Below are 25,621 nucleotides of genomic sequence, written 5' to 3' on the forward strand. Positions count from 1 at the left end.
TTCTTTTCCAGAGTGAAAACAATGCTTCTCCTGCCCTCCATCAGCTATAGACGAAACACGGGTCCCTAAACTTAAACAGCCTGAACTGCTGTTTAGTAAAGCACACAGCGTATATGTCGAGAACAACCGTTCATCAGACTCCCTTTGGGGAACACTGAGCCAAGGGATATTTTGTTATTCCATCTTCCTCTGCAGGAACAGCATATATTTCCTGATTTCTTCAGCAAGGTGGCCTGGAATTTACTGTCCATTTCAGACATTTTTTATTCCAGAATATTCCCTGGCTCTTGAACCAACAGACCACATGAAGCACGAGGCAGTCCAGAAAATGGGAATTCTCTTTTTTAGAAGCTCTGCCAATGTCTGTAGCAGCATCCATAAGAAAGAAGAATAGAATATCTCCAGGTGTGGAGTAACGTGGAAGCCACAAAGGGCACAATAAGCACATACCTCTACCCCCAGGTTCAGGAGGTGTTTCACAACATTAATCTGCCCATTGGACGCAGCTGCATGAAGCGGGGTGTAACCCTTCTTGTCTTTACACGTCACTTCTGCACCATGATTAATCAGTAAGGCAACAACTTCCAGGTGACCTTCAAAAGAGGAAAGATAGAAATCAATGAGTGCGTCACCCTACAGAACCACTTCTCCCAAATTATGGCTTTCTTGCTAGTGTGCTGGCCCTTTTGCCGCTGTTTAACAATGCTCTCACAGTTTTACAAGGAAAAAGAATGCATTTTCATAGACGTTCTTAATCCTAGCTCCAGGCCTTGTCGAGAAATCCATGCACTCACCTTCACCAAATGTGTGCAATTGTTCTTTACTGAATTAGGGTTCCAGTCATTAAAAGAACAACAACACACTTCTTTCTCATTTATTTCTTTAAAAGCAACAGTTTGTGGTTTATTCTCCCTGTTACAGTGAGCACAGGAGCATTGCAACACAAGCCTCTCAAAACAGCACCCGGTTGATGTCATCTGCAAACACAACTGCTAACACTTGGGTTTTGTTTTTGTTAGCAATACAAAATACCTTTAATAAATACTAAAATGAAGGTATCTGAGTTGTACAGCACTTTCATGACAGGGGCAGCTCTGGTCATGTACAGGACACAGGAAATTACATGGTAAAAGTCCAAAGTGCCCAAAAATATTTAAGCATTCCAGGAACTACATGAGGGTTTACAGGAGAAGATGCTCAGGTATCGTTATGTAAATTCTGTCCAAATTACACTACAGAATCCTAAATCCGGTTGCTAATTTAGGCCTTAAATGTAAACTAAATATTTTGAAACTACATAATGTATTTCTGAAAATCATTAAGGGCAAAAAAGATGTGGAATTGCACAGCACAATGTAAAACCCTTTCACCTCTACAGAATGGATTCAAAGCTTAAAAGCCAAACCGCATTCATTGGCACAAATCTTCCATCTGTCTGTGCATGGCTAAAAACCATACAATATGCTTTTCTCGCAGTTTGAAATCTCCTATTATCTCATTTCTAAAAGTGTCAGGATTGAAATCAAGATTTTGACAGGTGAGATGAAAGAGTTCCTGGCTGAGGGCACACACCACCTCACACATCGCAATCTGGAACATATTGCTTGGCCAACAAAAGCTCTTGAACAGGTGTGACCACAATCACAGGCAATCTTGTCCTAGTATTTTTGAATTTTCCTTCAACTCAAAAGGAATGATAAGGTCAATTGATTTAATTAAGCAGTGTTTGATAACACCACTGATGTTTTGAATAGGCAAATTGGTTGCACTTGTCCACTCTGCAATAAAATATGACAATTTGCTCCCAACAGGAAGAAAGCCTATAAAGTGCTTCCTAACAACATCATCACTTAGCTACTTATAGATAAACGGCAAAATTTATTATCATATTTAACTGCATTTTATATAAAGTAGTTTTTAGCAAAAACTGAAACAAATATAACCTGTATTTTTTCAAAATCAAACATAATTCAGGCTGAAATTAAGAGTCAGGATAAAAAGACCAAAATTAAAAAAGGAATACAAAAAGCCCACAATTAACTGTGTTAAAAAGGAAATCACAGCAGCTACAAAACCTAAAATGGACAGCGTGTATTTAGATCAGCTGAACCCTTCCCTTTTCAGGGTAAAGACAACACTCCCTTGCCATGGCCAGGTCTGCTCTTCTCCATTTTAAAACATACCATTGGTTTGCAAATAGGAAATTAAAAAAAAGGAGTGACAGCCCAAATCTTACCCATGTACGCTGCCCAGTGGAGAGCTCTTCTGTCCTTTTTGTCAAAAGCATTGATGTTTGCCCCCTTGGCTAAGAGCAAGTTCACCATCTAGAAGTAACAACAGCAAATAAACCAACCTTGCAGATCACACACTCAACAGGTCACAACAAATCTGTTATGGGGGACGCTCACCGCCCTGGGCCTGCTGGCCACACCAGTGCTGGTACCAGCCAGGCTGCTGGTGGCCTCTTGGCCACCTGGACACACTCTGGCTCATGTTCATCCACTGTTGACTAACACTCCCAGGTCCTTTTCCAGCGGTTACTTTCCAGCCGCTTTTCCCTGAGCCTGCAGCGTTCATGGGGTTGTTGTGACCCAAGTGTAGGACCTGGCACTTGGCTTTGTTGAACCTCAGACAATTGGCCTCAGCCCAGTGAACCAGACAGTCCAGATCCCCCCTGTGGAGCACATCAACACTCTCAACCCAACTTAGCAGCCACTGTCTCGTTTTTACAGGTAGGAAACCTGTCGCACTTTGGAAAGCAGCTGAACGATAGGAATCATGGGGGTCAGGGATATGGGGCTCAGTCTAGACCTAGTCACAGCACATCAACCGTTTGAACTGGGAAAATACATTGATCCATGAGGCTCTTAAACCACTCACCTCAATATGACCGTTCAGAGCCGCGTGGTGCAGCGCTGTCCGCCCCCCTCGGTCAGAGACGTTGACGCTGCTCAGCATGGGGATGATGACTTCTGCGCACTTCACCGCCTTGTTTGCAGCCGCCACGTGCAACGGAGTCTGCCAGTTCTTATCCCGAGCGTTGACATCGGCCGAGTGCTTGATCAACACTTGCACTGCTTCCTGCAACACAGTTATATCCGTAACCAAGTGGTTCCTGGGCCTATTTGAGGCTCAGCCTGTTAGATGACCCTTCAGTACCTCAGTCATCACAACTGTGCTCTCAGTGAAGAAACGAATGTGCTTATTTCAGCTCACTGTTACAGAAATCATTTACAAAACGAAAAGCACATTATTTTGGAGAGTAAAATCACAGCAAATCACTGTGAGTATTATTTATAAACAGGAAAGAGGATAAAATAAAATACGTGAAAACAAAAATTTAGCTTTGCAGAAACATGAGAATCCCAGGCAAGGGTTCATGGATGCTGGTGTCCCCATATTAGCAATTGCATTCCTTCACTCCCCGAGGGCTAAGCATAGGCCAAGGGTCTCCACTGCAACATCCATTCTGTCAGCCTGAGACCAAACAACATCCTGTAAGGTTAATTTTGAAGGTTAAAAGTAAATATTTCCCAGTGAGAAAATGTACCGTTCTCTCTTGAGAGACTGTCTCACTGCAGAATTCACCACCAGGTCTTTTCTGCTTCTCCTCATGCATCTGCCATTAAGCAAATCAGATGAAAAAAAACAAGCCTCTCTCAAAATTATGTTTTGTTTCTTCTTCCTTTTTTCCCCCACAAACAAACAAATCACAAAGGAACCACTGGACCATAGTGGTGTTCACATAGCCTTGTCTGTGAGTCACAGCTGGTAAGTGGGAGTGCTGCATCCTACACAGTACCTTATTCTTTTTCCATAAACCAAGGAGTTTTCTGGTAAACCCAGCCAAAATTTTATTAATGAATAAAACATACAGTGTGTTTAGATAGCACTTTTTTATCTAGAAAGGCCCAGGGGAGCGCCTGAGTATCAACAGTTCGTCCATCACTAGGAGCTTTAGTTCTTTGTCCTCACCTAACCTCATCAATTTCATTTTCTACAGCCATCTCATACTGGCCTCCAACAGATTTGTTCAGTTAGTGACACTGTGTCTCTTACAGCACTGATAACGATACATCACTGCTGATGTCCCAACTGCATTTTGGTTTTTTAAATTACAAGCCTACCATTTTTAAAGTCATTTAAATGTAATTCACTGGAGACCTACCCAGCTGGGTCATGAAGTGAGCAGGAAAACGGTGTAAGCTTCTGTATTCAGTGTCTCCAGCTACCCCAAGTTATCAGAGCGAAATCTCTTTACATTTTCAAACTATCTAAGGCTGAAAGCTGATACATTTATTAACAGTCCTTCAGACACACCTGAGGGCTGTCGATTTGGAAACAAACATTTAAATCCCTAAAGCCCACCTGAAAAATCATTAAGGCTTAAGTAAAAATGTGTTCATGATTTTAAACAACCTATGAAAGGGTGCAAAGAGACAACTTCTGAATCCTCTGAAAGCTTCATAAGAAAAGATTGATAATAAAACTTAAAACTTGTAGGTTACCATTCTGAAAGCAAATGCATCCACAAAAAACACACCAAGTCCTGCTGGACAACTTCTGGGCCATGAGTTCATCTCCTACTATCAATGTGGACTTTGGATTCACCTACTATCACTATTAGCTTTGTCCGATTATATTGAAGCTGCACAGCACTGAAAGAGCCTCAAAAAGTACCCAAAGTAGCAATTATCATCCAAATAACAAAGGAGAAAGACCAGGAGAAGAAATGCATGTGTGTTTATAAAACGTAGAGCAGATCATGAAAAGGCATCAAAGGCTCAGCATCACTATCACACCTGCGTACCCGCTGGAGGTACCAGCGCTGCTGGCATCACGGCTTCTCGTCCTGCAATTGGCCTCCGGCTAACAAAGAGTTAAAGATGAGACACAAACCCGCAGGAAGACAGGCATTTTCTGTTAGGACTGTCACTGACAATAAAAGCCATGTATGCTGACACATCCAAAAAAAGAAACCAAGCACGCTGCAATTCCCGCATCAGAAAGATTGCAGCTGTTTTTTAAGGTTCAAGCCTGACCTTTGTTTTCCAACACGGCTTTTTGTATTTTGCCTCATTACAGCATTCACAGTCTATCAGATATTCCTTTCAGAGGGTTTCAGCGGATGCCAGCAGCTGGGAAGCTCGGCCAGCAGGCAAACAATGCCGGAGTTCAGAGGCGAGCCCAGGATTCCAGCCTGCAGGCTTGGCAAGCGCTTGGGGCTGTTACAGAGGTGATTCCAGTCGTCAGTCCCTGGAGAACAGCCACCCTCTGTCCCTTTTCCAGCTCCTCCCCTCCACCCCAGCAGCCAGTTTGGTCTGCAGTTGGGCTCGCTGTTAACCAAGTATTCGGAGGATAAAAGTACACGGGGAGGGCCAAAATGGAAAGCCAAGAACCACCGTGCAGTTGAAAACACAGTCATGCCTGAGCTGCACTCCCTATATTTAGTGCTGCTCCTTCTTGAGACAGCAGCAGAACAACAACATGATGCCAGAAGATTTCTAGTTGTCAAGTAGAAGAAATATGGGCTAACCCTCCCTTTTTGCATGAATCAAATGCATTAACAGAATACCTAATGGATGCCTTTAAATGCAATTAACCACACCAAACTATGTGGTAATACGTGTTGGATCACATACACATCCACTCCCCTCTGGCACACGCACAGCATGCACCCATCTGTGTGGATTTATCCCTCTTTATTTCACCATTCGAAGATGATGTGGCCACTGTAGACTCCATGTGGATTTATCCCTCTTTATTTCACCTTTTGAAGATGATGTGGCCACTGTAGACTCCACGTGGATTTATCCCTCTTTATTTCACCTTTTGAAGATGATGTGGCCACTGTAGACTCCACGTGGATTTATCCCTCTTTATTTCACCTTTTGAAGATGATGTGGCCACTGTAGACTCCACGTGGATTTATCCCTCTTTATTTCACCTTTTGAAGATGATGTGACCACTGTAGACTCCATGTGGATTTATCCCTCTTTATTTCACCTTTTGAAGATGATGTGACCACTGTAGACTCCATGTGGATTTATCCCTCTTTATTTCACCTTTTGAAGATGATGTGGCCACTGTAGACTCCATGTGGATTTATTCCTCTCTGTTTCACCATTCAAAGATGATGTGGCCACTGTAGACCACTGTGGACTATATCCCACCTCAGCCCTGGTCACCCACTCCAGCTGATGGTCACTCAGGTACTTACTCTGATAACATAAAGCATTCCACAAGGCAAAGATCAACCACATTAAGGCTCAAAAGCAGCTATAATGAACTTGTAAATCTGGCATTCAGCTGCAATGCTAAAGGCCCAGCTAACAGAAAATGCTTTGCCTCTTTGTGCCTCAACGGTTCGCTTTTTCCACCAGCACGTAGGTTACGTGCAAAAGCAGAGTCATCAGACCTTACTCACTTCACTTCTTGAGGCAACCGCTCGATGGAGAGGAGTCAGCCACATGTTGTCCTTGGCATTAACACGAGCGCCTGCAAGGAAACAGCCGAGGTTACAGCCGTGCCGTGGGTGCGACACCGAAAATCTTGCCCAACTGTTTCCCGAAAACAAGAGCTGTGGTATGTGGTACCCTTAGTGCTCCCCTCAACTCTCCTGGCACCCTTTTCACCCCGGAAATGCATCTCCAGATCCCAGATAGGAGCTGAAGCATGACTGAATTCATTCAGACTCATCAACAACTCTTTTGCTCTTTTCCATAATAATATTTTCTTAACAGGAGTTCTTCACTTGTACTCCACTTGTACTTCAAATAGGTACTTCAGCTAGTTTTTGAATCCACAAATATTGTAAGTTTGAATGCTTTAGAAGATTTTTAAAACTAGTTGCTTTGTTTATCAATTCCACTCAGTCAAAGTGCATGTTTTATACCTGTATCACCAAATTTAAATATATTTTCTATGCATGCAATAACTGCAAACAGCTCTATGAAACTCAGAAATGAGCACTGCCCGAAGCTCATTTATATATGCTTCTCCGGGTATTCCTTAGAGCTCTACAATTAGGTAATTTACCAGCTAATAACAGTGAGGGACAGTACCTTACCTGACAAAATGAGAAGCTCAATGATGTCTGCATCCCCCAGGAATGATGCAACGTGAAGAGGAGTCCGCTTCTCAGCATCCTACAAAACCATATTGTCCAGTTATAAGTCATGGTCCATAACTGCAAGCGTTAGTGTTAGAGAGAAATGGATTTGTATATAGTGTTGACTTTTCTATTTTAAGTATCGCAACGACATCATTCACGTGCTTCTGGACATCAGACTTTGTAATGCAGTTTGCATTAACAATATAACACCGGACTCCTCAGCAGAATATCTCTGGAGAATGGGTTAGAACTCCACACAAGGACGAGATGCAGTCCTCTTAGTCTACAAAGGTTCCTGCACACCATTTAGCCTGGTTGCCTACAGCAGCCCAAAACGGGTTTGCGCACCCATTTGTACAAATAAAGAAAATATTACCAGTCAGGTCTGTGCCTTTATAACTAGAAGAATTGCTAATAATCATATATACATCTTCCAAAACACATCTACTTTTATTTGATTCCTGTAATTTGCAGCCTCAGGGAGTCACATTTTCAAGATTTTATTTTTTAACTTCAAAGGCTGTAAATACAGTGTTTACCAAAAAAACCCTTTATTTTATTGCTTTATTCAGATGATTCCAGAATACAGGCTTTTAAAAGAAACTTCTAAACATTGTAATATGGGCAACAAAAATCACACAAGAACCGCTAATACCGCTAATCGGGCTATTTGACCCGTTTCCAGCCCTAAAAGTATTGCACTTTGGTTTCTTAACCACTAATACAGAAGAAGTTCTAGAAGTCTTATCAATCAAACTTATCACATTATAACCCACCAGCATTAAATCCTGTAAGCTGGTAACGGGTTCAAATGATACCAACACAGAAACCCCACTGGTATTTACACTCTCCCCCAAAACATCTCTCCGAGCCTGTAAAGTAAAATCTCACTTTGAACATGCCCAAGAGGTCATTGGCCACAAGCTGGTTTGGACTGTCCTCAAAGTATGTTGTACATGTGGGCAAATCAGTGCAGCACAACCATTTGTCATGGGAACGCTGAAAACCTTTCCAGCACTGTGAGTCTCAGAGCCACTGGCCACCAGAAGTTACGTTAAATTTTTATGTTTGTACGGGTTTTTTCAAACATATATGGTCCGTGTGGTCCTCACATTCTGCTTCAGCAGGTTTTGATCTTATGGATTGGGCACGCACACAAAACATGCAAAATACAGATGACGTGACACCCTGGTTGTCACAGTCAGAGGGAAAGAGACCTTACAGAACTTCACCTGGCAGGCAAATTAAAGTGATATTAAGCAGTGTCCATCCAGGAATCAAAATCACAAACTATGTTCTCTCATATGCTCAGACACAATCCACCACAGACTTGTTTTTACAGGCTACATGAGTGCACGCAGGACCTTTCCTAAATACTGCTTCGTATTACTTATCCATGGCAAAAATTTGCTAAGACTGATCGAACATTTGTACAAAAATAGAATAAGTTTTATTTATTTTTGTAGCTTGTCCGTTTTAATGCACGAACCTCTTATGAGCACAATGTAGCACTTGTAATAGCTATCGTACCTGTCAGTGATCAATTTTGCGGCAGGTTTTTGCAACACAGCCAAGTTTGGCAACAGAGCAGAGTATTCTGAAGTTGAATGGTAACGATACAAGACCAAGCAATATTTTCTATCAAGGAACCAAGGCTATCTAGTGCTTTAGTGATTAATGGCAAAAAGGTAACCAGAAATAACATTGGCCCATCAGACCTGCTTCAAGTACGGTTCTCAGAGGAACAAAAGGTCAGTGGAGACAGCAGATAACCTAAACAATGGCTAGAAAAACCGCGCTGAGAGATTAACACTCTATTAGTGACTTATAGTCCACGGAAGAGATGATGTTGCGTGGTAACATTATCCGGACATATGAAAAAAAAAAAGTACAGATAAAGGAAATTAAGAATTTAACACTCAGCAAGCAAAACCCTCAACACGTGCTTAAACTCTTCAAGTGATCACAGTGACACTGATAAGGCCCTTCACAGGCTTAAAGTTAGGCTAGTCCTTAAGTGCTTTATTGGATCAGAGCCTTAGAGTACACGAAGATTAGCAGAACAGCGGCTCAGATAAATCATATCAGCATGTGTAAGATATACAGGCACATTAAGAAAAAAGCCAATAGTTCCTCCTCAACACACCCTACATCTCAAAGGAGGTAATGGACTTGAACTTTTATATCAACCGCAGCTGTTCAGATCAGAACTACCACTGTTGTTACACATCTGAGTACACCCTATTTAAATAGCACAAAGTCGCTGGTACCATTAAAAAATAAAGAATGGGTTTTTTTAAAAAAATCAGACATCCAGATACAACTTGACTTCAGGTAAATTAAACATTGGGTTAAGAACGCCTGAAGAGGCTAAAAACAAATGAGCAGCTACTCTTTGGGTTAGTTACAACTGTTCAGAGCCAAAAAGCCGATGGTGTACAAAGAAAATCTCTGCCACTTTACGATTTCCTCCGTCTCCCGGATTCTCTTATTAAAGCCTGTAATTCACTGAGGAAATGGAAAAGCTTCACCGTGAGCACCAGCTGGGAGGTCACAGTCAAGCTGTGTAACTTACGCCTCGTGCTCTTTCTTCTGCTATTACCAAGCACAGAAATTCCCGTCTGAAAACGCAGCTCCTGGTTCCAGCTCCTCTCATCCCCACGGGCTTCAGTTTAGCCTCAGAAACAGAGATTTTTTCTGGATTGAGCCTTTAATTGCCAAGTGGCCAGGAAGTGGCAGAGAACAATACTTCGATCTTCTAGAGATAAGAAAAATCATCTTTCACCCCGTCTAACACTTTGGTTCCATGGGGCTGGCAGGAGATTTCACGCTAGAGAACTTTTAAAATGAATTACTAATCCTAGATTGAGACTGTAGGAACTGTTATCCTAATTAATGGAAATGTAGCAGCAAGTTTCCAATGCAAGGCTCAAAAGACAGACTTCAATAACTCCTCCATTTTCATGGATGCACATTTAGAAAATTCAGGTATTTCAGGCTGACATTGCTGCCTTAGAAGAAAATAAAGCAGCTACAGCCAAATCCTCTTTTTAATAGCCTATACATCCTTACTGCATCAAATATTTTGAGGACATTGATAACATGAGTCATCAGCATAAATATATATAACTTAGTACCCACTAGTATACCAGCATGTTGTACAAAGGAACTCAGAACATTTCAGACCCTCAGGGAACTCCAGCAGAATCTTCTTCACAGTTCAAACACCTTCTTTATAAAATATAAAATATTATATTTCTTTTCTAAAAGAAAAAAAAATATTTATTCTAAATGAAAGTCATGCTGGTTACCCTGCATTGCATCAATGCAATTTCATATTAAATTTCCTTACACAACAGAAACGTTCACAATTTCCTTCTGTAGGAAAAAAAATCTCAGTCGTTTCCCACTTAAATTATCATCATATCAAATAGCACTTTAAAGGCTAAACCCCCACTGAAAACGCAGCTATTACCTAGCACTAAACTGTCATACGATGTCAAAGCAGAAGCTTCAGAGTTCCTGACTAAATCCTCCAGAAGCCTTTCCAGAGCTCTAAGCCAAACAGCCACAGCATTTTGTCTTAGGAAATATGAATATACGTCTCTAATTTTGCTTAGTTTCTCCATGTGCTTTATTTTGTTTCCCTGTCCTACCTATATCTGAACTATCCCAATATTAATGCAGCTAACTAAAGCGATCGACAAAGGACAAATCACCGCCAAACACTGTCAGAGTTTCCTCTCACGTGAGCAACCGAGCACTAGACAAACATTAACATGGAAGTAATTAAAAACACCCTTAAAATAGAACCGTAAGCACGCGGTGCAAACTGCCAGCTCACAGCACAAGGACGGAAACGCTATCTTTTGATCGTTCTTTTAGTGCCATTTTAAGCATTTGCCACTTGCCTGCAATCACTATCCAGAGCAGAATCTTCGGAATTCATGTTGACCGGTATTTTTCTAATTACTCCAAAGAGCAGAATCACAAAATCCCAGAACGTCAGGGGTTGGAAGGGACCTGGAAAGCTCATCCAGTGCAATCCCCCCATGGAGCAGGAACACCCAGATGAGGTTACACAGGAAGGTGTCCAGGCAGGTTTGAATGTCTCAGCTTTGGGTTTTGCTCTTGACAAAACAGCTGTTCAGGCAAAGCATCCATGGGTGGACTTTTACCATCCTAAATGGGATTCTGGGCAAGACCATTCAAGTTCAATGACCTTTCCTATTGAGTACTATGGTACTCATCTATAAAACACATATTTCTTCATTTAATATCACACCTGACAGTTGAGAACATCTCCCTAGCAACCATCACTACCACACTTGCGGCCAAAGGATATAAAAACATTTGAGAAACCTACAATAACAACCTTGTACAGGAAATGCTATTTTGAAAAAAAAAAACAACAAGAAGAAACAGAGAGGAAATTTTAGAACTATCTTGTTCATCTGGGTTTAGGGGTTTTTTGGTTGGTTGCTTTGGGTTTTTTCTTTTTGTTTTTTAAGACCATCAGGGAAAACAAGGAGGAAACTCAAGGGAGATGTAAGATCAGTTCTGCAGTTTCTTTGTGCAGCTCTGAACCAGAGCCAAGATTCCACCAGACAAACTGCTGGAGTTGGCCATGAATTAGCCACTGGCTTTATGTCAGAGAAAGACACGAAGAAAAGGCAGGCTGGTTCAAAAGCCCAGGAAACACCTGGAAATCACCATTCTGCTTCTGCTTTATATTCTCACCGCTTTCAGAGGGCACAGATGGTGGTCAGGACCGGCAGGGTTCATTTCTAACAGTACGGATCTAAGTTAAAAATCAAAGAGGGGAAAACAAAAACCCAACTTCTGCAAAAAGACCAAATTCAGATGGAGAAGTTTTTATTTTTCCACTGCCAAAACTACTTAACTACTACTTGTTTACAGCTGCTTACCATTGTTCTGGCTCGAATAAGCCAATTTGCAGAACAGTAATTCCTTTGCGGGCAAATCATGGCCAAGATACTGCTTCCTTACTCTCTCTGCTGGGACCTATAGTGATGCTTTATTTCAAATACAAGCAAATGCTGAATAACAGCTCCTGATCTGCAAAGACTCTTCATAAAAGCAAAGTCTACAGAGAATAAAACTATGCAGCTTTCAGCTGTTTTCATTCATTTTCTCAGTAAGAGAGAAAACAATGTCCCTGACTGACCTGCACATTTAGAATGATTACCATACCCTTTGAAAATGTAAAGTCACCTCCTGGAGATAATTATATTTCAGACCACTTCCACTGAAGCCCCAAATCTCTAACTTCCAAATCATTTCCATTCTGTTATGTGTTAATTACTAAAGATGTGATTAATACTGTCATTGCAACAGTTCCTAAGCATGGCGCTTATATATTTCAGGCACATACCAAGGCGTTGACATCCTCAGTTTTGTAGATCAACATCCGTATCTCTTCTGGATCGCCGCTGAAAATCGCTTGGACCAGTGGTGGCTGGAAAAAACAAACACAGAAGCAGCAGCATTATAGGTTTGTCTGTTTTGTTTTTAAAAGGAGAGCATATTATTCCTGCTGATGTTTATTAATGCTGCCCATAGACATTGTATGACCCCAGTAACCAACCACCAAGAGTATCTCATCAGTAAGAACTATCAGTTTGCTTGAGGATAAACCGAAATCACGAGTATGTTTGTACATATAATGAGCGTGTGTGTGCACAAACAGGGACCCCCATTAGAATGGCAACTTTTGTCAACAACACACAATTAGCCCAGATGTTCCCCTTAGCATATAAGGGAAAAACTAATTACATCAGATATTGCTGCGTGCTTGCTGTTGGCACAGATTAATGGTCACGCAACACACATTTAGAAACAGGACGTCACGCAGATAATGAATTTCTGGGCAATAAACATCTTGTATCTTTTTACTGAATAAGTATGCAGCGAGCGCAGTTAATTTTAACCACCCAAGAAGCAAAATAATTATCTTATTGTTTCAAGTCTGTTATTATGCTATTATGAATCAGAATGCATAAATAAATAATCAGGCACACGGGAGAAACAATCTGCCCTGCTCATTGCAGAATTTAAAATAATGCTGCAGGATGGAAGCATGCGTGACTACTTAAGCACGTAAAACCCCATCAGTTCTTAAGACTCTGCACAATTTTACTGTCTTGTAAACGGATTATCTCAAAATTCACAAACAAGCTGGAAGAACAGAAGAAATACCGTTTTGCCCCAAGCTTTTCCCTGCAAAATTCATCATATTCAAAGGTGGAAAATACATTTCTAAGTTGATGGTGTCTATTTTAAGACATATTAATCCCTTGTGTCCTTGAGAATGATTCACGCTGCAATTTCATTCTTGCCGCTCCTCCGATGGAAAAAGGAGAAAAGCAGCACCTTTTATCACAAGTGTCTGAAGTCTTACATATTATAGAGGATGTTTGGAAAAAGAAAAATAAAGCATTTCACCTGAACTATTTTGGATGTTTCCTTCCCAGCCCATGGCAGAACGGCCACAGATGATTCCCCACCAGACAATGCGAATGCCAAACCTCAGTCTGCTCCCTTCTACCAAACTCAAATCAGAACTTACCTAAGGCTGAGGTGGTCTCATTTCTCCACTTTTCTCCTGTTTAAAGTGATTCTCTAACCTTATACGTGCTAATAAAAATCAGTATTTCATAGACTTAGCACAAACCTAACACAAACAGCTAGGAAGAACTAGTGAATGAATGAAATTAGAATGCTCACACCAAAATATTTCCATTTGACGTACATTTATCATAATATTTAAATAACGAAATACACAGGAAAGCAAAGAACTCCCCAGTTTCAAGCTGAATGGCAACAAAACCCCATGGCCAAGCAACAAACACCCCGATGAGTCTCTGAACGCACTTGCAGGCACAGCCAGCGCCCAACTAAATGTAGCAGCTGGGCTCTGGGGGTGAGATTTCAGCAGCACCATCACAAGAGAAGAACCCAAAAGAACTTCAAACCTACTGGATTTTTACAAGTAATTACAGGTGATGATTTTTCTTTTAATAGGGAGAGAGTAAAGTACTGTGCACCGTCACATTTTTTAAAAGAGGGAAGTCTACAATGAGGCAGTTTGACCCTTCTTCCCTCTGCCTGAAATCTGAATGAGACACCTGGTTTTACAGGAAACGCTTGACCTTTTTAATTAGCACCAGCTGCTTAACACAGAAAGCAGATTGAGCACAACACCGTGCCCTTTAGACCTGTAAGACATACAATATCCTCATCTCAATTTTTGTCCACCATGCCCCAGTCATATCTACATGCAGTAGATATCAAAACTCGGTATTTATCACACCTCTGAAGCAGGTTCTGAGTCTCCCACTGCTGATGCACATAACCTCTGCTGGCAGGAGATAGCTGCCATACACCCATTTGCAACGGCCTTAGTCCTCCCGACCCTTTTGCCACGAGATTTACTTTTTATAGCTCAATTACAATAGAATCTATCACTGCTAATTGTAACAGCAAGAGACAGAGATAACGGAGAACGATCAGAGTCTGTGAACTGGAAAAAACAGACAGATCTTCAGTGATAACCACGTTCATGCATTAGTGACTTCAACTTTAAATAACTTTTATTTTTTTTAATTCCTGAAGGGCAGATAATGACATTTCCTAATTATCAAAGATGGATACAGCATATTTTTGGAAATAATTTATAAAAGCTGTGACAGCATCGTTAATAGGTTATTTCATTAAGGGAAATATTTTGCTTTAAAATTCTTCAAATTCAGAAGTTGTTAAACACTCGGAATGAAGGGGAAAAAAAAAAGCAAGCACGCTATGCGATACACACTTGCATTTCAAGTGAGAAAGAAAACCATAAGCAAAATGAAAACTATGCAGAGAAACACTATTACAACATACCAAGAAACAACTGCTGAAACTTTAACACGGCGTTTATTTAGTCAAGCCTTCACGATACTTAAAAAGGAAAATATTCAGCATTCATTCTGCTCGTGCAATGCTGGGTCAAGCCCGGTATTTCTGTTCACACCATTTCTGATATGCCATTCCGGACGGTGCAAAACAAGCCTCTCGGCAAAGCTATTTCTGGCTCTTAGCTTGGCTCCAGATTCTGGCTGCCTCCCATTTTTCATTACGACGCTCATCAACGGCCCCAAGAACTGCTTGTGTTTCCAGGTGAACCAAAGGTTACATCCTGCCGTTCCTGGAATCCCGAAATTCCTTCTCACACCAAATGTGCTCTGAATGGCCTATGTTTTGTTCGACTTATCAGTTAAAGGCACTGAAATAACTCATGGCGTGTTAAATTTAGATCACTTCTAAAAAGGAAAAGAGTTAAGCATGTTTAATTCCGCTTACCCCATGTCCTTTCCTTCATTCTCATTGCTGTACACTGATCTGGGTTTTAGTTTTGGCCTTTGGGATTTTGAGGGGGTATGTGGGGTTTTTAAGTGCTGGCAGATCGTATCAGAAAATTAGTTAATACTGTCTTGAAGTTACATTAGTCAAGTGAGACAAAGACTCAGCATGCTGCAGACTACTTAAAATAAGAAAGCATTTTTTAAAGGAAACAACAATAAACATCATAGCATAACATTTGTGATATTCACCAGCATTTGTTACCAATTTTAATGGAGAAAAGTCTGTTGTAGACAGCACAATAAAATTTGTTGGAATATCTCCAAAGATTGAGGATAATCGATCTAATGGTATCCTGAATTTAGTTTGTCTTCTTTAATTTGTTCCTTAGAAGTTTCTTGGGGGTTTATCTTGATACAAAGTGTGTGTTGCGTAATATCTCACAACAGACATTTCAACAATGATGTTAAATAACAGCCCGGGATTGTAATGGCACTACCAATAAAGATCCAATTCTTCTTATACATTTCCAGCAGAGAGTGCTTCCACTAATCCATTTGTCACATCAATATTTTCTTCTTGTTACGTTGACATTTTGACTCCCAGAGCTTTTGCCCTTTTTTTACATTTCTTCACCCCTCCTCCAAAACCCATCTACCTTCTGGGTCGGAGCAGGGAAGAAGGCCTGGCACCAAGCTGATGTTTCTGACCAAAAGGACAGCAGAAAGTCCCATCTCTGAGGGCATAAATTCCAGCTGGTGTAAATTATTTTATGTGAGGTGCTGTGCCATGTTACACCACCTGCTTTCCGAAGAGCCCTGTGCTTTCTGCCCAGCAGCACAAGACTACGAACCTCACGGGAAATAAAATGTCTGGCAGAACAGCAGAGCAACGGTGACCCTGGTGGCAGGTCTGCTCCTCACTAGAGGGTTAAGAATGAAGCAGTTAGGGGAGAGGATCACTTCAAAAATGTTCACAGTATCACAGCATGTTTGGGATTGGAAAGGACCTCAGAAGATCACCCAGTCCAATCCCCCTGCTGGAGCAGGAACGCCTAGATGAGGTTACATAGGAACATGTTAAACTTGAGGTCAGCAGTGACAAGGTTGAGTGCCTGTGGACCAGAGTCAGGGGGAAGTCCAACAAGGCTGACATCCTCGTGGGTGTCTGTTACAGACCACCCAACCAGGACGATGAAGGAGATGAATTATTCTACAAGCAGCTGGCAGATGTCTCAAAATCGACGGCCCTTGTTCTTGTGGGTGACTTTAACCTGCCAGATATCTGCTGGGAGCTCAATACTGCACAGAAGAGGCAGTCTAGGAAGTTCCTAGAGTGTATAGAGGACAATTTCCTTCATCAGCTGGTAAATGAGCCCACCAGGGGCAAGACCCCGCTAGACCTACTGTTTACAAACAGAGAAGGGCTGGTGGGAGATGTGGTGGTTGGAGGCCGCCTGGGGCATAGCGACCATGAAATAATAGAATTTTCAATACTCAGAGATGCAGGGAGAACCATTAACAAAACCTCTACGCTGGACTTCCGGAGGGCAGATTTTTGCCTATTCAGAAGTCTAGTTCAGAGCATACCCTGGGAAACAATGCTTAAAAACAAGGGGGCCCAGGAGGGTTGGACATTCTTCAAGCAGGTGGTTTTGAGTGCACAGGAACAGGCTATACCAGTGTGCCGAAAGGCTAGCCGGCGGGGAAGACAACCGGCTTGGCTAAACAGGGAGATTTTGAATGAAATCAGAAATAAAAAGAGACTTTACCGACTGTGGAAAAAAGGGCTGGCTACTTATGAAGAATTTATGGAAATAGCTAGATCATGCAGAAAAAAGATCAGGGAAACAAAAGTGCAATTTGAAGTTAACTTGGCCAATTCTGTCAGGGATAATAAAAAGTCCTTCTTCAAATATGTTAATAACAAAAGGAGGGGCAAGGAAAACCTCCATTCTCTGTTGGACTCTGAAGGAAATATAGTTAACAAAGATGAGGAGAAAGCTGAGGTACTTAATACCTACTTTACCTCAGTTTTTACCAGTAATACAGGTGGCCCTCAGGACAACTCATCTCTGGAGGTGGTTGGTAGAGATAGGAAGCCAAATAGGCCCCTTGTATTCCAGGAGGACATAGTTGGTGATTTACTGAGCCATCTGGATCCTCACAAGTCTATGGGACCAGATGGGATCCATCCTAGGGTGATGAGGGAGCTAGCAGAAGAACTTGCCAAGCCGCTCTCCATCATCTTCCAACAGTCCTGGCTCACTGGGGAGGTCCCATATGATTGGAAATTGGCCAACGTTACCCCAGTCCACAAAAAGGGCTGCAGAGCTGACCCTGGCAACTACAGGCCTGTCAGCCTGACCTCGGTGCCTGGCAGGATTATGGAGCAGATCATCCTGAATGGAATCACACAGCACCTTCAGGATGGACAAGCGATCAGACCCAGCCAGCATGGGTTTAGGAGGGGCAGGTCCTGTCTGACCAACCTGATCTCCTTCTATGATCAGGTGACTCACCTGGTGGATGAGGGGAAAGCTGTGGATGTGGTCTATCTGGACTTCAGCAAGGCCTTTGACACTGTCTCCCATAATATACTCTTGCAAAAGCTGGTAGCCCATGGCTTGGACAAGTGTACTCTACGCTGGGTTAAGAACTGGCTGGAGGGCCGGGCCCAGAGAGTGCTGGTGAATGGGGCTGCATCCAGCTGGCGGCCAGTCACTAGTGGTGTTCCCCAGGGGTCAGTGTTGGGTCCAGTCCTGTTTAACATCTTTATTGATGATTTAGACGAGGGGATTGAGACCATCATCAGCAAATTTGCTGATGACACCAAGTTGGGAGGGAGTGTCGACCTGCTGGAAGGCAGGAGGGCTCTGCAGAGGGATCTGGATAGACTGGAAAAATGGGCTGATTCCAATGGGATGAAGTTCAATAAGGCCAAATGCCGGGTGCTGCACTTTGGTCACAACAACCCCCTGCAGCGCTACAGGCTGGGTGCAGAGTGGCTGGAGAGCAGTCAGACAGAAAGGGACCTGGGGGTGCTAATTGACAGGAAGCTCAACATGAGCCAACAGTGTGCCCAGGTGGCCAAGAAGGCCAACGGTATCCTGTCCTGTATCAAAAACAGCGTGGTCAGCAGGACAAGGGAAGTGATCCTTCCCCTGTACTCTGCATTGGTGAGGCCACACCTGGAGTATTGTGTTCAGTTCTGGGCCCCTCAGTTCAGGAAAGACATTGAAGTGCTGGAGCGGGTCCAGAGAAGAGCAACACGACTGGTGAAGGGACTTGAACATAAGACCTATGAGGAGAGGCTGAGGGAGCTGGGGTTGTTTAGTCTGGAGAAGAGGAGGCTTAGAGGTGACCTCATCACACTCTATAACTACCTGAAGGGAAGTTATAGCCAGGTGGGGATTGGTCTCTTCTCCCAGGCAGTTAGCAATAGGACAAGGGGGCATGGGCTTAAACTCTGCCAGGGGAAATTTAGGCTGGATATTAGAAAGAAATTCTTTACAGAGAGAGTGATCAGGCATTGGAATGGCCTGCCCAGGGAGGTAGTGGACTCGCCGTCCCTGGAGGTTTTTAAACTGAGATTGGACATGGCACTTAGTGCCATGATCTAGTAAACGGACTGGAGTTGGACCAAGGGTTGGACTCGATGATCTCTGAGGTCTCTTCCAACCGAGTCGATTCTGTGATTCTGTGATTCTGTGATTCTATGTTCAGGTGGGTTTTGAATGTCTCCAGGGAAGGAGACTCCACAACCCCCCGGGCAGCCTGTTCCAGTGCTCCATCACCCTCACTGAGAAGCTTCTTCTCAAATTTAAGTGGAACCTCTTGTGTTCCAGCTTGATACCATTACCCCTTGTCCTACCATTGCTTGCCACCGAGAAGAGCCTGGCTCCATCCTCATGGCACTCACCTTTTATATACTTATAGACATTAATAAGGTCCCCCCTTAGCCTCCTCTTCTCCAAACTAAAGAGCCCCAGCTCCCTCAGCCTTTCCTCACACGGGAGATGCTCCACTCCCTTCATCATCCTTGTTGCCCTACACTGGACTCTCTCCAGCAGTTCCCTGTCCTTCTGGAAATGAGGGGCCAAGAACTGGACACAATACGCCAGATGGGGTCTCACCAGGGCAAAGTAGAGGGGCAGGAGAACCTCTCTCGATCTATTGACCACCCCCCTTCTAATACACCCCAGGTATCATTGGCCTTCCTGGCCACAAGGGCCCAGTGCTGGCTCATGGTCATCCTGTTGTCCACCAGGACCCCCAGGTCCCTTTCCCCTACACTGCTTTCTAATGGGTCATTCCCCAGCCTATATACTGGAACCTGGGGTTGTTCCTGCCCAGATTCAGGACTCTGCACTTGCCCTTGTTAAATTTCATCAGGTTATTCCCCACCCAACTCTCCAGCCTGTCCAGGTCTCTGGATGGCAGCACAGTCTCTGGCGTGTCAGCCACTCCTCACAGCTTGGTGTCATCAGCAAACTTGCTGATAGGGCACTCAATTCCCTCATCTAAATCGTTAATTAATATATTGAATAATACAGGCCCCAGTACTGACCCCTGAGGCACTGCACTAGATACAGGCCTCCAACTGGACTCCGCACCATTGACCACGACTCTCTGGCTTCTCTCCTTAAGCCAGTTTGCAACCCACCTCACTACTCTATTGTCCAGACCACACCTCCTCAACTTAGCAACTAGGATGCTATGAGAGACTGTGTCAAACGCTTTGCTGAAGTCAAGGCAGACCACATCCACTGCTCTGCCACACCAAAAGCTTTACTTCCTGCTCACTTGTACTGCAATGAAATCAAACACATTTCACAGAGTCACAGGATGGTTGGGGTTGAAGGGACCTGTGGAGATTCCCCAGTCCAACCCACCTGCTCACGCAGAGTCACCAGAGCAGATCACACAGGATCAGGTTTGAAAATGTCTCCAGAGCAGGAGACTCCACAGCCGCTCTGGGCAGTCTGGGCCAGGCTCTGGCACCTCCCAGCAAAGAAGTTTCTCCTCATGTTCAGATGGAGCCTCCTGTGTTTCAGTCTGTGCCCGTTGCCCCTCACCCTGTTGTTGGGCACCACGGAACAGTCTGGTCCATCCTCTGACACCCACCCTGAGATATTTATAAACATTGATCAGATCCCTCTCAGCTTCTCCAGCTGAACAGCTCTCTCAGTCTCCCCTCACAAGAAAGGTGCTCTAGGCCCCTCATCATGTTCATAGCCGCTGGACTCCCTCCAGTAATTCCTCATCCTTCAAGCACACCAGCAATTTTTTGAATTTTTCTTTAATTTGGCCAATTTCAATCATATTTGAGAAAAAAAACAAGGTGATAAAAGCAATTCTATGTGCAAGAGAATGCTCTGGCGAGCAAGCAGGTTGCTGCTGGCTGTGTTCAGGGGCCCATGTTCTCTGGAGGCCGCGGACATCCCGCCTTCCCCCACCTACCAGCAGCAACTGAGGAGAAACGGAAATGTTGCAAGTTTATCTTCCTTCAGTTTATGAAACCATGTCTTAACCCCCTCTTCCTCACTGAGGTAAGCATCAGCAGGGACCGCTACACACACCGCAGCTGGTTTAAGCAACTTTTGCATTCTCCTCCCTCGGTGCAGCAGCGAGACCTGCGTTTCATCTCGTGTCCTGAGCAGCCTACCGAGCAACAGCCCAGTGAATCCGTCTGTCCTGCAACCAAGTGCTAGATCTGATTTACACAGCGTGCATTGCTACTCATCATACACCCTCACGAAACTCGTTTTTAGAAAATTAATCCTGATTTAGTCAACTATAAAGTGGTGTCTGAGCCTGCAAGTTCTTACTCAGTAAGATTAGGACTTCCGCTGGTTAATGGTGTCTGGTTTATATTAATGTACACACAAAGAATGCAGCTATGAAACAGAGAGTGCCTTAATAAATTTGCAGATACTTCTGAACTACTACACAAGCGACTACAAGGAAGTCGAAGGGCAGGATCAGAATTTATAACCACCTCGACAAGTTACACAAACAACTGGAGGGAGACGAGGACACTTTTCAGAATGGAGAAGAACACAGCAAGCCCAAGAAATCCAGAGTCGCTTTGCATAAGAAAGAATTTGGAACCACAGTTCACTAACAGAATGTAAGTGAACAATGTTATGAAAGAGGAAGAGACATTAAAATAGGAATATGGCTTGCAAAACACACAGCAGTCCTTCCATGCTGCTCAGTACTACTTAGGCTACAACTACAGTGAGGCAATTTGGGCCATCATTTGACTTGAGGAGTAAAACAGAGCTCTAAAATATGATTTTCAGGGAACATCTAAACAGATTGGAGCTATTCAGCCTACACAAAAGAAAATTTAAAAGGAACATGAGAACAATTTGCAACATGTAAAAGGTTGTTGCTAAAAGAAATCATCTGTTTTCCACACCCAAGCGCTACACAGCTCGAATGGCTGCACGCAAGGAGGATGTGCTTCTGCTCCATTAAAGGCAACGCAAACCAGGACACTGGTTACCGATTTGGCTGAGTTACAGTGAACTGCAGCCCATCATTTCAAAACCAGATCTAGTCCAATGATCACTGAAGGTCGAAGGGATTCTTTTCCACAGGCTTCAGCAAGGCAAGGGATTGAATATACAAAAGAACCAAAACAAAATTCACACCGCGTTTACACAAATAGAAAGCTTAACGCAAAAAGGATAAGCTACAGCAGACTGCACTCCCAATAAAAAGCAGGGAACGTGCTTTTTCTAGCATTTTGGCTGGGTTTTACACCATAAAATGGACAACTATTTAAATAGTGTGGCACTGGCACTAGAGAAATTTCTACAGAAATCAGTAAAAATATATATATATTTCCAAAAGTTCAAGGGAAGCCTAGTGCCTTTGGGTAGAAACACACTATCACATGGCATGACACCAGCAGACCTTCAGTTTATTATATTACCAGTGGATCTTGCTCAGGCTCAAGTAACCTCCTCTTGCATTGCACATCACGGCAAAGCCTCAGCACCGCCTGCCTCCTGCTATGCAGCTCATTCCTTCTAGAGAAGGACGGCCATCCCAACAAGCCATCCTCCTGTCAGCTCCAGAAAACTCAGAAATTCCCCCAACGTACTGTTTCATACCCAGCAGGTGTCAAATATACTTTAAAAGACATTAAACACGAATGTTTTTGTTTCCTGGTTTGTCTTGGAGGGTCACGGAGCTCACTGTGGTCAGTTATTACTGTTTTCATAAAACAGTAAAATCCTTTGCAGATTTTGGTCTCCTTCGGTAAGCTAGTATAAAACTCAGATTAAAAATGTTTGCCAACTGAGGCTGACGACAGCATTATTTCCATTAATAGCAGAGTAACTATGTGTTAAACATGCAGATCAGTCTATAACAGCATTTCATCTCTCCCTTTGCATTAGGCACGCTACAGTTGGCATGGGGCTCCGGCTCCACAACCAAAGCAGATGTTTTACCTCTGTTTTGAATCTGGAACAGATTAGCAATGTTAGCTTAATTCAATATATCCTGATAATACCCTCATACTCATCACCAACCAAACAAGTGAAAGAAAAAACAGAAATCAAGCTTTGCTGATTAATGCAATGTCAAGTAGCCAGGCCAAAGCAATGAAATGTAAATGTTTTAATCCTAAATTGCAGGTGACACTTGTAATCCAAACCCCATGTTTTATTTTGCTAGAGAGGCCACAGTTTATTAAAGATTAAAGAAGGTTTAATTAGACTTGCATAGCCTAACACTTCAGCCTCTCATTTTCTATGAACCGTTCCACTTCAAAAATAAAAACCCCTTACTATTCTGTGTTGTTTTGTCGTGCATCACAACCCTGATGCCAAAAGGAATACTTGCAGAAAGGAATACTTTAATGTTAGAAAAAGTGTTATTTTTTCCTGAAGAGAGGTTTTATATGAAAAAAACAAATCTGGATCTTGAGTTTCAAAAGACTACAGATCACCATCTCCTCCCCAAGCTCCTGTGTAAATATTTCTGTATTAGTCTTGTCAAAATTAGCCCCAAAAATATGCAACCCTGCTACAAAACAAAAAGCAACTCGCTGCCACTTAATCAGCTTAAACATGTAAGGGCTTGTGGTCAAGGCAGTGGCAACGTGCTCTATACTCATATTCACCTGTGCTGTTAAGCGGGCATTATTCTCAACCCCTCTCTAATGACAAGAGCAGAAAAGAGCTGGTGACAGCTTGACATCAACCACCTAATGAGATCAGGAAAGCTGAATTACCATAACCTAGCTAAATGATAAAACCAAAACGAACCAGAGGGCTTCCCAATCCAGTCTGACTTGACTGTTCTTTTACGATTCCTTGGCCGCACCACCATGGATGCCTGTGGTATTTGAGCATTTCCACTTAACAGGGAGCTCTTCAAGTCCTTCTGCCCCTTGGAGAAGAGGGTGTTTGAGGTAGAGCCTGGGGAATGTGTTACCCCAGATGACATTTTCTGAAAGGAGATGTATTTCTGGGATCATGCCATGGGAGATCAGCCCTCTACATCAGCTCAAGAAGGCGGAGGTGTTGACCTTACTCTTTCCCTTCTAAATTCCATGTAAATGCCAACCCAAAGTCTGTGGAGCTGAATTAGTCATCGTCTCCATTCATGTTCATTCATTTACAAGTGACTCAAGTCAAGCATCAGAAGCTGGTGAGATCTGAGAGCACCTAAGCTAGGCTCAGGTTTGCTCTTCGCTTGCTTAACACTTTTTCAAGGAACTGGTTTGGCAAACCACTGCCCTATTTTGTTGTCTGGTTTCTCCACTCTCAGGCCACCCTGCCACTCCGCTAAACAAAGCAAACCTCTCTGTCTCACAGCCTCTTAGCTCTTGTGAAGCTCTCGTCTGCTTTTTATGGCGCTGATTATAACTCAAGATCTGTATTTCTCCTTCTCTGATGTCTTGTTTACACTGGTATTTGTAGCTGACCATTCACTGGCTGCCCAACACTTCCGAAGGGTACACAGGAAAGCAGAGTTTTCTTGTATCACAGACCTCAGATTTTTCAGGATAAGATAAACAAAATGCATTTAAGGGCCACCTAACCCTGTTTGCATTTAAGTTGATGGCAAAAACTTTCAAACCGTGCCAAGAGACCAAGAACAATGCTTGGTGCTTTGGAAAACCTTCAACTTCAATATATGAAGCTCCACGATCTTTCGGAGGGATGGGAAAAGCTTCAGAGGGGTGAGAAAGTGATAGATACATAGATAGATAGATAGATAGATAGATAGATAGATAGACAGATAGATAGATAGATAGATAGATAGATAGATAGAAAAGGAAGCATCCTGTTCCCAAAACTCTGCCCAACTGCTTTCACTAAGGATTTTGCATGGGGAAGTATAGGACTGTTCTGCTTGTAGCCACTTCTTGTGGGCTCCAGATTCCCTTCTCCTCTGGGGTAAGATGAGAAGGACAAAGTATGTAGACCATGGGAACAGACCGCATGTTTCTGATGTATATTAACTCTTGTTCCCTTGTTCCATTAAACTGTTTGGGTCCTGGGGGCATTTCTCACTTGAATTTTGTTTCTTTCTCTACAGGAGTGAAAAAAGCCCCAAACCACACACTGAAAAAGCCAACCAGCTCCAAGTCATAATAAATATTTGGACAGATTTCTGCAAACCAAGAACAAGACATTTCTAATCTAGGTCATCTATGAAGATACTACAGTGTCACTGTGCTAAATTTCCCTGCAAGACAGAGCTACCACTGGGTAACTTACTGCGCTGACACACGGATTCTGAGGAAAGCCTCAGGAAATACTTTAGGCGGGTTTCTATGAAGAAAGAAAAACACAAATCACATTTCTAAATGGCTACACCCTACTCCACCAGCCTGGAGAGGAGACGATTTTGCGGGGAAGAATCCTGATTGCTAATGATAAAGCAGGGAGAAACATTGGAAAGCAAAGAGGAATAAACGCCGTGTTCTCCCTCAACTGAACGTTTAAAGCCAACATAATGAAAAGGAAATTAAGAAATGTATATACTAAAGATCACACAGCTTTAAAACAACAGCAAAGCTTTAGAGCTGTCCAGGATAGATTTACAAAAACTTCCAATGTTATCAAGCACCCAGAATGATCACTTCACTTCAAACCACCATGTACTGCACTAT

At 42.9% G+C, this 25,621-nt stretch overlaps 1 protein-coding gene across 15 annotated transcripts in view; it reads right to left on the reverse strand.

Moving 5' to 3' along the window:
- The window catches only part of ANKRD44 (ankyrin repeat domain 44), a 95,645-nt gene that overhangs the window by 35,808 nt on the left and 34,216 nt on the right, over positions 1-25,621 (reverse strand). For 4 of the 15 annotated variants that reach the window (XM_021289789.2, XM_065069929.1, XM_065069926.1 and 1 more), the window contains exons 2-7: positions 12,510-12,593; positions 7,070-7,148; positions 6,428-6,498; positions 2,881-3,081; positions 2,237-2,324; positions 451-593 (exon numbers count right to left, since the gene is read on the reverse strand). In XM_021289789.2, the coding sequence (XP_021145464.1) occupies positions 451-593; positions 2,237-2,324; positions 2,881-3,081; positions 6,428-6,498; positions 7,070-7,148; positions 12,510-12,545 (618 nt within the window). In that variant the 5' untranslated portion in view covers positions 12,546-12,593. Of the gene's footprint in view, positions 1-450; positions 594-2,236; positions 2,325-2,880; positions 3,082-3,550; positions 3,717-6,427; positions 6,499-7,069; positions 7,149-12,509; positions 12,594-12,722; positions 12,880-13,703; positions 13,836-25,621 lie in introns of those variants that run through there. The other 11 variants (XM_065069930.1, XM_065069925.1, XM_065069923.1 and 8 more) reach the window with 11 other exon arrangements.

The sequence above is a fragment of the Columba livia genome, chromosome 7, assembly GCF_036013475.1.
Source record: "Columba livia isolate bColLiv1 breed racing homer chromosome 7, bColLiv1.pat.W.v2, whole genome shotgun sequence".
Taxonomy (NCBI): domain Eukaryota; kingdom Metazoa; phylum Chordata; class Aves; order Columbiformes; family Columbidae; genus Columba; species Columba livia.